The sequence below is a fragment of the Notechis scutatus genome, chromosome 5, assembly GCF_049901735.1.
Source record: "Notechis scutatus isolate UNSWTSFEM ecotype Mainland chromosome 5, rNotScu1.2, whole genome shotgun sequence".
In the NCBI taxonomy this organism is placed as follows: domain Eukaryota; kingdom Metazoa; phylum Chordata; class Lepidosauria; order Squamata; family Elapidae; genus Notechis; species Notechis scutatus.
Genome location: NC_142013.1, coordinates 116,439,187 through 116,453,351, shown reverse-complemented (window position 1 = coordinate 116,453,351; position 14,165 = coordinate 116,439,187). Strand labels below are relative to the sequence as shown.

The window sequence follows — 14,165 nt, the reverse complement described above, 5'->3', positions numbered from 1 at the left end:
TTAGGAGGGGGGCCCTGTGACCCCACAAAAGAGGGACTGGGGGCTGGGCCTTTCTCCTCTTATCAACAGAGACTAGAACCAGCCCCAGAGGAACGTGAGCCAGCACAACACAGTGCTTCCCACTGCCAAATCAGTCCAGAAAAAAGGCCATGGTTGCTAGTACCTAAGGCCGCTCAGTGGTCAAGAGCAAATATGCAAGTACTAGCCCTTCTCACTCCTAGCAGAGGCTATCCGAGAGTACATTCAACGCCATCTTGGTCTCCTGCCTTCGTTTGAGTCCAGATAATCCGCTTTGTTAAGGTCTTGGGATTTAAGAGCCGACCAGCAGTGAAGCCGATGCAATATGGGATGATGCAATAAGAACGAATCAGCATAGCATGGGTATTTCCCTTTAAGACGGGGGATGGGTTCTATGGGTTTTATACAAAGGCAGCCATTAGAGGGCATGTCCTCTCTCCTTGTGTCCGGTATTCATTGCAGAGTTCATGTAGAGAAGAGGAAAGATTGCTTGTAAGGTATTTTGCCTACCACATATATGTCTGTATATAACTTGTGTATAAACTACTGTTAAATGTCTACGGCTCTATGTGCTGTGTTTTGCTCCTGGGTTGTCGCATAATGGTAGTCATGCCGTAAATGCACTGACACGCTTCATCCAGAGTCCCCCGAAGCCACCAGTTTTTCCAGCCCTGGAAGACTGGATAACAACTGTCCAGTGGGCTGGATCAAGTGATGGCCCCTGGAGAAGTGGGCTGCCTCCTTAATACTTGGCACCGGACCAGACTCCGGTTTGAGCTTCTTCGGTGACAGACCGAAACTGCGTCTCTGCTTGGTTTCGATCCGTGCTCGCCGCTGGAGCGCCCCGAGCCAGCTGCTTTCGGGGCTAAGCCACCCCGTAGAGGTGGTGAAGAAGGGGGAGACTGCCTGTAGGGTTGAGGAGAGCCGCATCTCTCCTCCCCAGCTGGCCATTACTCCCTTTCCTGAAGGCGGTTGTAGCGGTCAGAAATGGCCACCACTAAGAAGAACTCGACTGGAAAAGAATGTGCAGGAGGAAGATAAGAGAAAGTTTTGGTAAAACTCCAGGAAGAGAAAGTGAAAAAAGAAATAAGAAGAAACAGCGTGGGACTATTTGGATTACTTGGTGATCTCTGGATTCTTGGTTATTGCATTTGAATGACTAAAATCAATCGGGTGGTTGTTTAAAACTGTTTAAAATGGCTCCACTTTTAGAAGAACTGAAAACGGAACTTAAAAAGTAGAAAGAAGATGCACAAGAAGAGAGAGGTTCTTTTGGCTTCGTATTTCAGTTCTTAGAAATGGAGATTTGGAACTATGAGAAACAAGAAGAAATGCCTGCAGAACAAGAAGATTGGAACAAAGAAGGAGCCATCTTTAATGAACAAGTAATCTTAGGTGGGGGGGGGGAAAGGAAAGGGGGGAAAGAGAATGGAAATTTTAAGATTGGGAAAAACAACCCAAAAAAAGAATAGAGTGAAAAATAAGTATAAAATCAGAAAGCAACAGAAAAGGGAAATGCAGAAGAGAGAATTAGAAGTAGAGAGACAAGGGGGTAAAAAGGGGAGGGAGAAGAAGAGAGGGAAGAAAGAAAGGAAAAGAAGTTATAAAGGACAGAAACAAAATATAGAGAAATGGCCTATTTAGAGATAATGGGTGAAAATCTAATGGAAAAAGGGATTCTGCAAAGGTACATAAGATAGTATTGTTAGAAATAGAAATAATTTCAGAAAATATGAAACAATGTATGATTAAAATGTTTGATAAAATAGTTATCATAACTTAGTGGAATGCTTGTCAATAAATAAATGTAACAAGATGAATATTTAATGATTTACAAAACGTGAAGAGAAATAAGGGAAAAATTAATTATGGAGATTATATGTGTCTTTAAGGAAGTATGATATTTAATTGAAAAGAAATGTTAAAGATGTTAAGACATCTTTGATTATTGATTATTAATGATAGAACGGAATTGGAATGGAATGAGGGTTTATAATTACATATATTGATAATCCTTTTTTAAAAAAAGAATATAGTGTGTATTATAAGAATGTACCAAGCAGAATTCAATTGGAAGTTATGTATTATGTATTATATTGAGGGTCATAACCTTAAGGTATATATTGAAGTTTAAATAAGAGTTGAATGGATGTAATTAAAAGATATAAAGGTGTCATACTCCAATTAGTTACTACAGGAGAAAATTTGTTTAATGAGAAAAGATAATATGAAATTGAAACAGAACAGACAAAAGTATAAATATAATGATTTGAATTGAGATGAGATAATCAAAATAAAATTGAGAAAATTAAAAGAGGGGAAAAAAGATATGGAATAGAACACAAAAATGAGCATGAAATTAAGTTTGTGTCTGTATAAAGAAGTTCAACCCGGGACCATGCTATTTTCAAAAAAGATGTTTTACTTGTATTTTGTGTGTGTGAAAACCCAAATAAAACTTTATTAAAAAAAAGAATACTTGTCAGGACCATCCCCTCCCTCATGGAAGAGCACATTCTCCCCCCCACTTTCCTAGGCAGCTTTGACCTGTCAGATTTAACAGATCCATCAGTTGGAAGGGACCTTGTAGGTCATCTAGTCCAACCCCACCCGAGAGAGACCGTACATGTGACGGCTAACCTTTTTGTCATGTGCTGAAAGTGCGTGCATGCATGCGCATGCATGCCTGCACCCATAATGCAATGCACGCACGAACCCCGCCCCCTCTGCATGCACGTCTCCTGCATGCACCCCACCCCCTGCACGTGCACAGCAGATACCCCAAAATCAACCGGCTGGCGGAAGGTGCGCAGACCTGCACAGTGGAACTGAGCTGGGGCTACAGCTCAAGTGCTGGCAGAGATGGCTCTGCATGCCACTTCCTGCATATAGGTTCACCATCACGGCCCTACACCCTTCCTGACAGGTGGGAGTCCAACCTCTTCTTGGAAGCCTCCAGAGATGACGCTCCCACAACTTCCGAAGGCAACTTCTGTTCCACGGGTTGATTGTTCTCCCTGTCAGGAAATTTCTCCTCCTTATTTCCAGGTTGAATCTCTCCTTGGTCAGTTTCCATCCATTATTCCTTGTCTGGCCTTCGGGTGCCTTTAACCCCCTCCTCCTCTCTTGGGTAGCCCCCCAAATATTGGAAGGCTGCTCTCCTGTCTCCCCTGGTCTAGTGAAGACTAGCTATACCCAGTTCCTGTCAGGAGGGGCGTGTATCTATCACTGAGGTGGCCAAACTGATAGCTGTCAGAAGCCCTCCCAGACAACCGTGGCGTCAGAGGTTTAGCATGTTCCTCACAGGGACTCATAGAGGAACCGCTACTAACTCTGAAGCCAAATAGTGACTCTTGCAGCTCTCACAAGAAGGGGGTGTTGTGCAGCCGCATTGATTGGCACCTGTGGGGGGGGGGGGTCAGTTTGGCTGGCTCTCTAGACCATTTGATGTCCTGTCTGGGCAATCATATTCTGGCATCTCCATTTTTATTAGGAATTTCAAAAAGGTACTCTGGCTTCATTTTCTGTTCCAGGATTTTTGAGCTTTATGGTTGTATTTTCAGCGATGGACATTTTTTCCGTTTCTCAGCTAAATTACTTTGCAGAATGAGGCATATAAATTAAATATTTACATGGTAAGTAGCAGCAGCACCCATTGTTGCTATATTGCAAAAATTCTGCAAAATTATATTAGCTCTCAAGTGAGCACAAACTCCCAGAGTGTGCCATTACTGCTTTTTTATTGTTTTCAGCCTTTTCAATTTTGAGACCCCTAAAATATGAGTCCCCTAAAATTTGACTCCCCTTGGTGGTCAGAACATCCTGATTCAGATCTCTCTTGCAGCACCCAGATTTCCAAGTCGCCTCTTGACCAGCTGTTACCACTAAATTGATATTTTACCTTCACCAAATGACTATGTGGAAAATTGCTAAGGTTGCATGTGTTCAACAAATTGATTTCTTTTTAACTCCCCTTATTCAATATGCATTGGCTTTCCAGCCCCGGCCCGATGTCTTCTTTTTTTAAAATAAACTGTTCCAGATGCCCCCCCCCCCTCGAAATAAGTTGGTTTCTAGCTGTGCCTGCTGCTGTGAGAAGTGTGGGGCAGGGGAGCTCCTGGTGGAAGAGGGCCCACAGCAGCAGCAGCGCCACCCAGGTTGTCCTTCTGCCTCTTGGCGCCCTCTTCCCCAGGGCAAGTGGGCCCGCCTGGCACCCGAGGACATGGGAGCCCGGCTGGACTGCCTCTCCAGCCGCTTCTCTGCTCGGGCACAGCAGACAAGAGAGGTCTGGTTACACGGTGTGGTTTATTATTAAGGCATTAATTATGTCAAGAACTTGGCACTTGGGTTCTGGCCCACCAACAGGAGGACCAGGATGGGCAGTGCCCACCACTTGGGCTGTCCAGCCACACGCAAAAGGATACAGAGAGAAAACAGGACAATAAATAAGAGGGGGGGGCCTCCCCTCCCCCCACCGGAGTGGCAAGCTGAAATGAGCTTGCAAAGTTCAGGTTGTGCCTGTGTGACAGGAGCGAAGGTGCAGAAAAAGGGTCCTTTGGGTTGAAAGGCGACAGCGTTTGCCCCCTCCCCATCAGCCCTTCTGGGATTTCCCATCCCACTCCACCCCCATCCCCTGAAGGAAGAGCTCAGTGTGGAGCGCCCTCTGGAGGCAGCAGGGAGGGGACCGGAAGGACTCAGCACTCCCATCCCATCCCCTTGGCTCTCCCACCCTGGAGCCCCCAGGCGTGGGGAGGCCAGCAGGAGCCCAGAGAAGAGCCTGGGGGGGGGGACCCAAAGGAATCCCGTTCTCTGTGAGGCCAGGGACGTCCTGGGTCTACATCTGAAGCGGCTTCTGCCTTCCCAGGAACCCTGCACCCACTCCCACTGCTATCGGGGGAGGGGGCAGAGAGCCGGAGGGCCTTATTATTGCTGTAGGTCGATCAGTACCATCTCCCCCACCCAGTTTGGGAAAGAGTTATTGCATGCTGCTGGCAGGGCTAGAGAGGCAGGGCATTGTGTTGCCCTCCACAGCACCATACAAACTTCCTGGATAGGAAGGGAGAGTCAGGGCAGCCATGAGAGGGGGCCGTATCTTTCTGCCTCTGCTGCCTGCAAGGGGGAGGCCCAAAATCCCAAAGTGCAGGGTTGGCGTGACTGGCCTTCCCTCTGCTGGACATCCGGCAGAGCCAGCCCAGCCCATGTGCCATGGGGAGAGTGTGCCATCTAGTCTACGTGTGCTCTTGCAAGCAGACCCCACTGACAGGCACGCCCCACGCAAAAAGTCTCCCCTCCCTCGAGGCCAGGGAGCAGCGGGACCCCACGCAGGGCAGGGCTGGCATCCCGCAATGTGGCTGCTGCTCAGGCCCCTGTGCCCGGCTGTTGCCAAGGGCAACTCCTGGGCTAGCCCTAGATGCGAAGTTCCGCCTCTTCGGGGGCCTCCAAGGATTGCTCGATGCTTAGGGTAGAGGAGGCGGTGGGCCCCTGGGAGATCCCAAAGGGGGACACCATGGGAGATCGGGCGGCCAGAGGGGAGAGGGAGGGGGAGAAGCTGGGAGACATGGCTGCCGAGGAGAGGGAGCCCTCGTGACTGATGGGGGACCGTCGGAGGGAGGACAGGTGGGGGAAAGCCCGGCCGACTGCTGGCTTGGGGGGCACCGACTTGGCACCGGGGTGAGCCACGGAAGTGATGAGGGGAGGAGGGTCGATGCGGGGCTTGGGCTTGGCAGGAAAGGGCTTGCGAAGGGAGCTCTCATCCTTGAGGCGGGCGATCTCCGTGAACACGCTGGCCAGCGGCTGGAACTGAGGACACCAATTCAGGAGATAGTCCCAGTTGTAACTGCCACGCAGCTCCTCGTCACTCGCCACAATGGCAGTCAGGGAGCCATCCACGCAGGGCTTCCCATCCTCAGGAAAAGAGTAGTCCTTGGCAGAGGGGACGCTGAGGCCACAGCCAGAGCCCAGGTAGGCCCCGCTGCTGCTGCCACCTTCGTCCCGATAGAGCTGTGGGGGCTGCCCAGGAAGCAGCAGGCTTGGTCCCTTCCTGTTCTTGAACCAGTGGGTGGCATCGAGCGTGGCCGGCTCACAGGAGATGTCAGAAAGCCGGTCAGCATCTGTCTGAATGCCAGAATCAGGCCCGCGTGCCACCAGATGCTCCTGCAGTGAAGAGGTGATGCTGGACATGCGGGGGCATTCATTGATCATACGGATCTCGTCATCTTCGGCAGCTTCGGCTGACCCTCGCCCACTCGAATGGGATGGATCCAGTGATCCCCCTCTTGTGGTGTAGCCCCCCCCCGAATCTGTGCTATAGCCAGGCAGTGCCTCATGGTACAAACAGTCCCCCCCAGGCAGGGCTGGGTCTGCGTGGCCCAATTTCTGCAGGGAACCACTCTGCATATGTGCCAAATCAGCCTCCTTACGGCCACAGCCCTGCTGTGAACGGAGGAGAGCGAGCACAATGGCCACGGCGGCCAGCACCACCACCACGCTAAGCGAGGCAGCCACCGCTATCACCAGCAGCAAGTTGAGATCGGGCATCAGACCAAAGGCTGTGTGTGTCACATCGATGGTGACCTGAGTGGAGGCTGACCGAGAGGCACGCAGGGGGCTGTGGGCTTGTACCTCCAGGACCATTTGCCGTGGTTCTGGCCTGGTGGGGCCCCCTGAGGGTGCCTGGCTGTCCATTCGCAGATACAGGATCCCGCTCGTTTTGTTGATCTCAAAGAATGGGGATGGCTTGGTCAGAGCATAGAGGACTACTCCATCCGGGCCCTCATCCTCGTCCGTGGCAGTCACATGCCCTATACTTTGGCCCCGACGCGCCCCCTCTGGGACATCAAAGTGGAAGCTTGAACTGAGGAAGACGGGGTCATACTCATCTTCCCCAGTGACCAAGACACGCACCGTGACTGTTGCAGAGCCATTGCCGGGATCCGTGGCCTGGACAAGCAGCTGGAAAGCCTTGCTGCGCTCGTAGTCGAAGGGCAGGCGTGAATGTAGCTCCCCAGAGCTGCTGTTGATGTCAAAGGCACCCCAGTCCTCTGCCTGCAGGAGGGCATAATGCAGCTCCCCAAAGATCCCAACATCAGGGTCCACTGCACGGACAGTGGTAACCAGGCTTCCCGGAGGTAGGTTTTCCCTGAGGCTGGTGCTCAGCATGTTTATTGGAAAGTAGGGAAGGTTATCATTCACGTCCTTCACTTCCACAGCCACGGATGCCAGGGCAAAATGCCCACCTGCTCCGTCTGAGGCCTGAATCACCAGGCTGTGCTGGGTCCGTTTCTCACAGTCCAGAGCCTTGACCAGGCGAAGTGCTCCAGAGGATGGATGCAGCTGGAAGAGTCCACTGGGGTCACCGGAGCTGATGCTGTAGTGCACTTGCCCATGTGGGCCCAAGTCAGGGTCGTGGGCTGCCACCCGCAGCAGCTCTGTGCCAGGCATGGTGCTCTCACTCACCACCATATGATAAGCAGACCGCCCAAAGACAGGTGGGTTGTCATTGACGTCCAACACGGTGAGAACCACAGGCACTAGGGCACTGTGCTGTGGCACTCCTCGATCAGCCACTGCCACAGTGAGGTTGTAGAGGGCCACACCCTCAAAGTCAAGGGGTTCGATCAGGACCAAGGCACTGGCTTCACCCACGTGGCCTTCCAGCTGGAAAGCATGGCCTCTGTTCCCACTCACAATAGTGTAATCCAGAGCAGCATTGTCCCGAGTCACGTCCGCATCTGTGGCTTCCAGGGTCAGCAGGATCGTTCCCGGGCGCAGGTCCTCTGTCACAGAGGCATTGTACTGAGGCTTCAAGAACTGAGGCCTGTGGTCATTCACATCCAGGACCTGAATCTGCACAGAGGCCCAGGCCGAGAGGCTGGGGAGACCCTTATCACAAGCTTCCACCACTAAATCCAGCGTGGGATGTTCCCGCTCCAGCATCAGACGTTGGGTGGTGAACAAGGTTCCTGTGAGGCAGCAGAAGGAACAGTCGGGATTTGGAGAGAAGACCTTGGTGCAAGAAGGGGCTGGGGTCAAAGGCTGCTAAGGAGGCATGCAGCTGTGTGCACCCAACCCAGGGATAACCTAGTAGAACACGAGGGAAGCTAGGACTGTCCTCCCTGGTAGAAAACCAGTTCCTTACTCCCAAACCAGCACGGGGACTCCCTGAGCACATACCATTGCTTGCATGGATGGCCACAAGATCGCTTGCTGTGAGTAGCTGATAGGTGACTTCCCCGTTGGTGCCCGAGTCCAGGTCCGTGGCGCTGAGAGTCAGGATGGGAGTGCCAGCAGGGGTTTGTTCTGGGACAAGCACCTGCAAGGGCCAGTGCAAAACATGGCTGCCACTTCCTGGCATTTCCTGGGCATCAGGCGTGGCTCCTGGAACAGCCGGGGCACCCCTTCCCCACCCAGGGCTCTCTATGGCTCTCCTTGTAAAATGGGGGCAGAAAGAGATCTGAGGCACCTTGGGCAGGGTAGCATGCTCCCAAGACCAAGCTGGACACTGCAAAGCCCCCACCCCATTTCTCTTATTAACCCTATTTGTCCACCATTTCTTCTATCGCCTGGGCTACTTTGCTTTTAAGGCTTCCATTAGTGGAGCAAGAAGCCTTAGAGAGTACAGGAAAACTTTCTTCCACCCCAAGGAGAGGAGAACCATTTCCATTCCTGCTCTCACTTTGGGAGGAGAGGAGATTATCTGCCGCTCTTTTCCTCTCTTTCTTCTAGTCATTCCCCTCTTTGGAGGGGAGGAGGGCCACTCCAGAAAGGGCCTCTGCTGGAGGGACAGCAGGCCACTGCCTGTCCAGAGACATCCTGGACAAGAGAAGCCTGAACCTAGAGGGATGGGAAGGCAGGTACCTGGTAGAGCGCCTGGCCAAAGGCGGGAGCATTGTCGTTCATGTCCTCCACCAGCACCGTGAGGTTGGCCTCCGTCTCATGCTGGGAATCAGAAGCACGCACCGTGAGGGTGTAATGGCTGCGCTGCTCGTAGTCCAGGGGCTCCGTTAGCACAATGTGGCCCCCGTAGGGTAGGATGCTGAAGGTCCTGCTGTTGTCGCTGTCTAGGAAGAGTGCATAGACGAGCTGCGGTCCACAGTCCACATCGTTCCCAGTCACCATGGTGATCTTGGTGCCTAGCAAGGTATCTGCAGGAGCAATGGAGGAATTCAACGGAGGGACTTAGGCTTTGCCAGGGGACTCAGTAAGCCCAAAGTGGGCCCAAAAGGAAGCCCGGGGTTTGCAGTGAGTTTCCAGTGGAACGGGACACGTCCAATCACCACAGAGGGGCCCTTGAAAGGCCCTCTTCCCTTCCCCACTTACTCTCTGCTACCCGCACCTCCCAGGGTGCAGGGATGGTGGGACTATTGTCATTGAGATCCATCACCACCACCGTGAGTGTGGCTGAGCCCACAAGGGGAGGGTGTCCTCTGTCCGTTGCAGTCAGCACCAGCCTGTGGGGAACAGGGCTCTCTCAGAGGTTTTGTGGGCTGGGAGGCCCAGTTCAGATCTGCCCTGGGAGACCATTCCAGAGCTTGTGTGGCACCACCACCTCCACGGTTCTTTCAATTAGGTGTCCAATGTTGTGTTCACCTGCAGCATTGATCAAGTTGGGTACCAACTCAATTTCTCTGGGATCTGGGCCACTAGAGCTGCTACTTGGAAACAGACTGACTCTCTGCCATGCCCTCCAGCCCTGGCTAGCACGCTACAAGCTTTGTGCCAGCAGAGTGCTTCCAAGGTTGCGTGAAGTCCCTTCCCCAGTGGGCTGCAGGCAGCAAAGGTTGTGAGAAACATGTACTTCGTTAGCATATGCCAGGCAACCTGAACATGACAAAGACTTTTGCAATGGAGCATCTTTTACATCCCCGGCTCCTTTTCATGGAGGCGGGCTGGGGGTCTGAACCCCAGCAGTGCTTAGTTGCCTGGACCTATGCTTGCAGCACAGCTTGTTTGAGCGGAGGGTGACTCACCCCAGACCCTCCCTGACCCAAATACTAACTACGTTAGTGGACTGCACAAGGTTCAGCTGCCCTCTATCTCAAGCCTTACCCACTGGCTCCCAGGCAGAAGACCCCACTGATCTTCTGCAGAATTGCTGGGCTGGCTGGAAACAGGCGGCTGACTCACCGGGTTTGGGCCCAGATCTCCCTGTCCAGAATGGCTGCTGTGGTGATGGTTCCTGTCTGGGCGTTGATTTGGTAGAGCCCGTCCATTGGCTGCGTCTGGTTGATCCTGTAAACCACCTGGCCATTGGGGCCCTGATCCAAATCGTTGGCCACAACCTGCAGCCAGAGAAGCATAAGCACCGCTGACCCTGAAAGGATTTCCACACCCCTCCCCCTCCTGCCCCTCCTCCAGCCCCAAGCCCCCAGGACAGGTGCCTGCCTTTTCCAGAGTACCTGGATGACCGGCAAGTCGTAGCCCTGGGCCTCCCCGACGAAGGCCACGTAGTTCTGCAGCTGGAAGCGTGGCTGGTTGTCATTCACGTCCTGCAGGTTGATGGTGACGGCCATGAAGCCAAAGGAGGCGGGGGTCTCCGCCTGCAGCACCAGGCGCAAGCGGGGCTGCAGCTCAAAGTCCAGCCCTTCAGCGTTGGAGACGGAAATTGCTCCTGGAGGGAGGCAAGGCGAAAGCTGCTGGCCTGCTTGGGGGACCAGCAAAAAGGCCGCCCTGGCTGAAGCTCCCGATGGGCGGCTGGGCAGCCCTGATCATGCACACCCAACCCTTCCAGGAGCCGAGTGGGGTTGGCAGCCGTCTGGGCAAACAGGACAACTGACCGTAACTGCACAGAAGTGGGGCCAAGGGGAGTTGGGGAAAGGGCTTCCCAGTGGGGAGGGAGGGGAGTTGAAGCAAAGGCCCTGCCTGCTCCTGAGCCTGGCACTCACCAGACTCCCTCTGCCTCTGGACAGGCCGAGCAGCTTAAGAGGCATGTGTGGACGCAGGAGGGGGGTAAAGGGGCACCCACACATTTAACAGCACGATCCAAAGGGGTTCATGGCCCTCAAAGCTGCTGCCTCTTAGGCTTCAGGTCTCCTCTGCCCTCTTCCTCTCTCTTTGACTGCCTCTTCTCTGGCTCTCAGGCTCATTTGCACCCACGTGTGCCCAGGGAAGAATCCCCTCCCTCACCACAGGGGATGGTTCTTGAAGCAGCACAGTAGAGGGGTGACCCTGAGGTTGCTGAGTTTAGAAAAACACCAGGGGACCAGTGAAAACAATGCGGTTCATCTAACCAGGAAACTCCTGTCTGTCTTGCATCAAGAGCAACAAACGCCAAATAAAACAGTTGGTCCAGGGTTCAAAGGGAGGGGCCCTGGGTAGAATTCCAGGCCAGGGTGGGACTCCGCTGGGTCTCTCTCTCTCTCTCTCTGTGGCCTCAAAGGCCCACTGCCCCGCCAGGTCTCTCTCTAGCAACTTGGGGGGGCAAGTCCGCCAGTCCGGGGGTGGGGGGCACTTGGAAGGGCATCCCTTGGACTCTCGGAAGGTGCAGAGGCAGCAAATAAACTTGCCTCAAAATTGAATGACACAATTTCAAGGCTTTTCCAGCACTTGCCAATTCTGTGGCTTGCACAGTCTGAGAGGAACTTCAGTTGCCGGCCACTTAGTGGGCTAAGTATTCCCACAGCTAAGCCCGTTTTCTGATTACACAGTCAGACACATAACCATTCATGGTCACTAGCACACATGGGTGCGCGTGCACGCACACACACACGCACACACACACACAAGGCACAGAAGAGAACTGTCTTCTCAGCCTTTTCTCTTGGGTCGCATGAAGCCCCTTCTGATGTAGTTCCAGCAGAGAAGAAGCAGAAAAAGAGACCGTAACTCTGGGGGGAAAGAAGGGCTGGAGGGAGCTGCTCCTGCTCTCGTCAGCCAAGCAGTCCAGGAAGATCACAAGGAAGCCATGAATTCATTCAGCCCCCATCTTCTCCATGCCGCGTCCAGAGTGTTTACGCCAAGAGGCAGCTGCGTGGGCAACGTGTCCCAAACAGAGGCCAGGGGCTCAGGCTGCCCGGCAAAGGAGCCTTGGTCAAGAATCCCGGCCTGCACACCAGTGGTGGGATTGAAAAAAATGTACTACCGGTTCTGTGGGCGTGGCTTGGTGGGTGTGGCAGGGGAAGGATACTGTAAAATCTCCAGCCAGAGGTGGGATTTGCCGGTTCTTTGAACTACTCAAAATTTCCACTACCGGTTCTCCAGAACTGGTCCGAACCGGCTGAATCCCACCTCTGCTGCACACAGCCAGGCCCCACACTCGCTTGGGGTGAAACCGACCTGATGGGTTCTTGCAAAACATCTGGAGGGACAGCATGGGACTGAAGAGCTTTTCCACCTTCAGCTGCTGGGATCCCAGGGTGGAAAGGAAACCCGTTTCTGAATTCCAAGGGCGTCCTCCATTTTGGCCTCAGTCGTGCCTCCTCCTGCTTCTTACCTCCATCCCCGCCATGCCAGGAAAGCTGGCACCAACCACTTCCCACTCTAATCTTTGGAGAACTGCGGAAAAGGGGACTATTTTGTGTTTCTGCTTCTCACCTGAGCTAGCTAGAAGGGGAGACTGGGAAGAAGACGACCTAGAAGCCGGGCCCCACTGGATGAGACCCCTGGCCCATCCCGGCCAGCAGAAGCTTCTTCTCCAGTGACCCTCTGACTGCCCAAGGAAGCTCACTGCCCTCCCGGCAGGGGCCCTTCATGGACATCCAGGCAGACAGTTTCTGATCCCCATCATGTCCATGAATTGATCAAAAACAGTTTTTAGAAGCCCATCAAGCTACTTTGAGCACCAGATCTTGTACTAAAGAATTCCAAAGCTGAATTAAGCATCATGCAACACCTTATTTCTTTTTCTCTGCCCTGATTCTGCCAGCTCCTAATTTCCCTGGGTGAAGGCGGAGCAAGGGAGGAAGCTGGCATTTGGCGGCTCTGCTCTCAGTAAAACATGGCATGGCAGTGCAGCCCTCCTTTCACAATGGATGCCAGGGCAGAGAGCGGGGCCTGGCCATCAGCTCGCCCGAGTGCTGGCCAGCCAGCCGACGGGGGAGCTTTTGTGTAGGAAAAGACGCCACTTGGGCAGCTCCTGGTGGCTGCCTTCCCCAGAGCCTCCTTGGCCGGGGACAATGTTAGCTGCTCCAGCACCCCACCCCCCCACCTTCCCCGAGGGTGACTTGTCCTTGCTGGGGCGAGCAAGATGAGCCTGAAGGCTTCCTTTCTTACTGAAGCACTTCTGGGGATATGTCAATGGGGGAAGCCAGATTCGCTTAACAACCGTGTGGTCGTAAGTAGAGGACAACTTCTATGCATGCTGATTTAATATGGAGCTGAACATTTGTTGCTGAACGTGACCAGAGTAGCATAAGACCGAAGTAAAACCCTTGTGAAAATATTGGAGTAATAATGAACGTTCTTAGTGAATGGTGAACCTGTGAGCAGAGAGAGAGCACAGGACAAGGATATGCGAAGGCCTCCTGATGTCTCAATGGATGCAGGGATAAATGGGTAAGTCCTGCCGGCAACGGTTTTCGTAGCGTGTCATTGGAGGCATAAACCTCTGGGGAGGCAGGTCGGAGGCTTGCCCTGTTTGGGGCCCAGAGCCTATAAGGGCCCCTAGTGGGCAGCGTGGCTCCTTCTCAGCTGGGACCTCAGTGTTGCCTGGTTGGGAAAAGGACCTGGGGGGAGGACTCCCCCGCCCTTACTCTCTGGAGCGAGCAATTCTTTGTCAGCACTCTCCCCCCCAGCCCAGCCCAGCCCAGCCCAGCCCTGTCAGTACCCGAGTCAGGCTGGATCCGGAAGGCGCCATTCTCGTTGCCACTCACGATGCTGTAGGCGATCTGGCTGGATGATCCTGTGGAGTGCCTGGCCGGGATGCTCAGCACCAGTGTGCCTGGAAGGACAGTCAGCATCACAGTCAGGAACAGGGTGGGATGGGGGTGCAAAAAGCCCCACCGGTGGGGGGATAGTGACCTGGACTCCAGGGGGCAGAAGAAAAGGCTTAAGCCAGAAAAAAGGGCCATACGGGCCATACAGCTTGCTGAAAGGATGCCGCTATCACCTGCGTTGGCTCCCATCGCCCAGGAAAGAGAAGCCCTCCATCGGTTCCTTGGTTCAGCAAGGTGAAATGAACGCGCAGCAAGAGAGGTTTGCTCCAGAGCTCT

General features: G+C 53.5%; 1 protein-coding gene across 3 annotated transcripts in view; it reads right to left on the bottom strand.

Moving 5' to 3' along the window:
• Window positions 1-4,304: 4,304 nt before the first annotated feature.
• DCHS1 (dachsous cadherin-related 1) overlaps window positions 4,305-14,165 on the bottom strand; it is a 33,663-nt gene continuing 23,802 nt past the window's right edge. For 2 of the 3 annotated variants that reach the window (XM_087967629.1, XM_087967630.1), the window contains exons 15-21: window positions 13,781-13,894; window positions 10,416-10,627; window positions 10,144-10,298; window positions 9,337-9,467; window positions 8,875-9,161; window positions 8,191-8,329; window positions 4,305-7,979 (exon numbers count right to left, since the gene is read on the bottom strand). In XM_087967629.1, the coding sequence (XP_087823755.1) occupies window positions 5,425-7,979; window positions 8,191-8,329; window positions 8,875-9,161; window positions 9,337-9,467; window positions 10,144-10,298; window positions 10,416-10,627; window positions 13,781-13,894 (3,593 nt within the window). In that variant the 3' untranslated portion in view covers window positions 4,305-5,424. The remainder of the gene's footprint in view (window positions 7,980-8,190; window positions 8,330-8,874; window positions 9,162-9,336; window positions 9,468-10,143; window positions 10,299-10,415; window positions 10,628-13,780; window positions 13,895-14,165) is intronic. The other variant, XM_087967631.1, reaches the window with a different exon arrangement.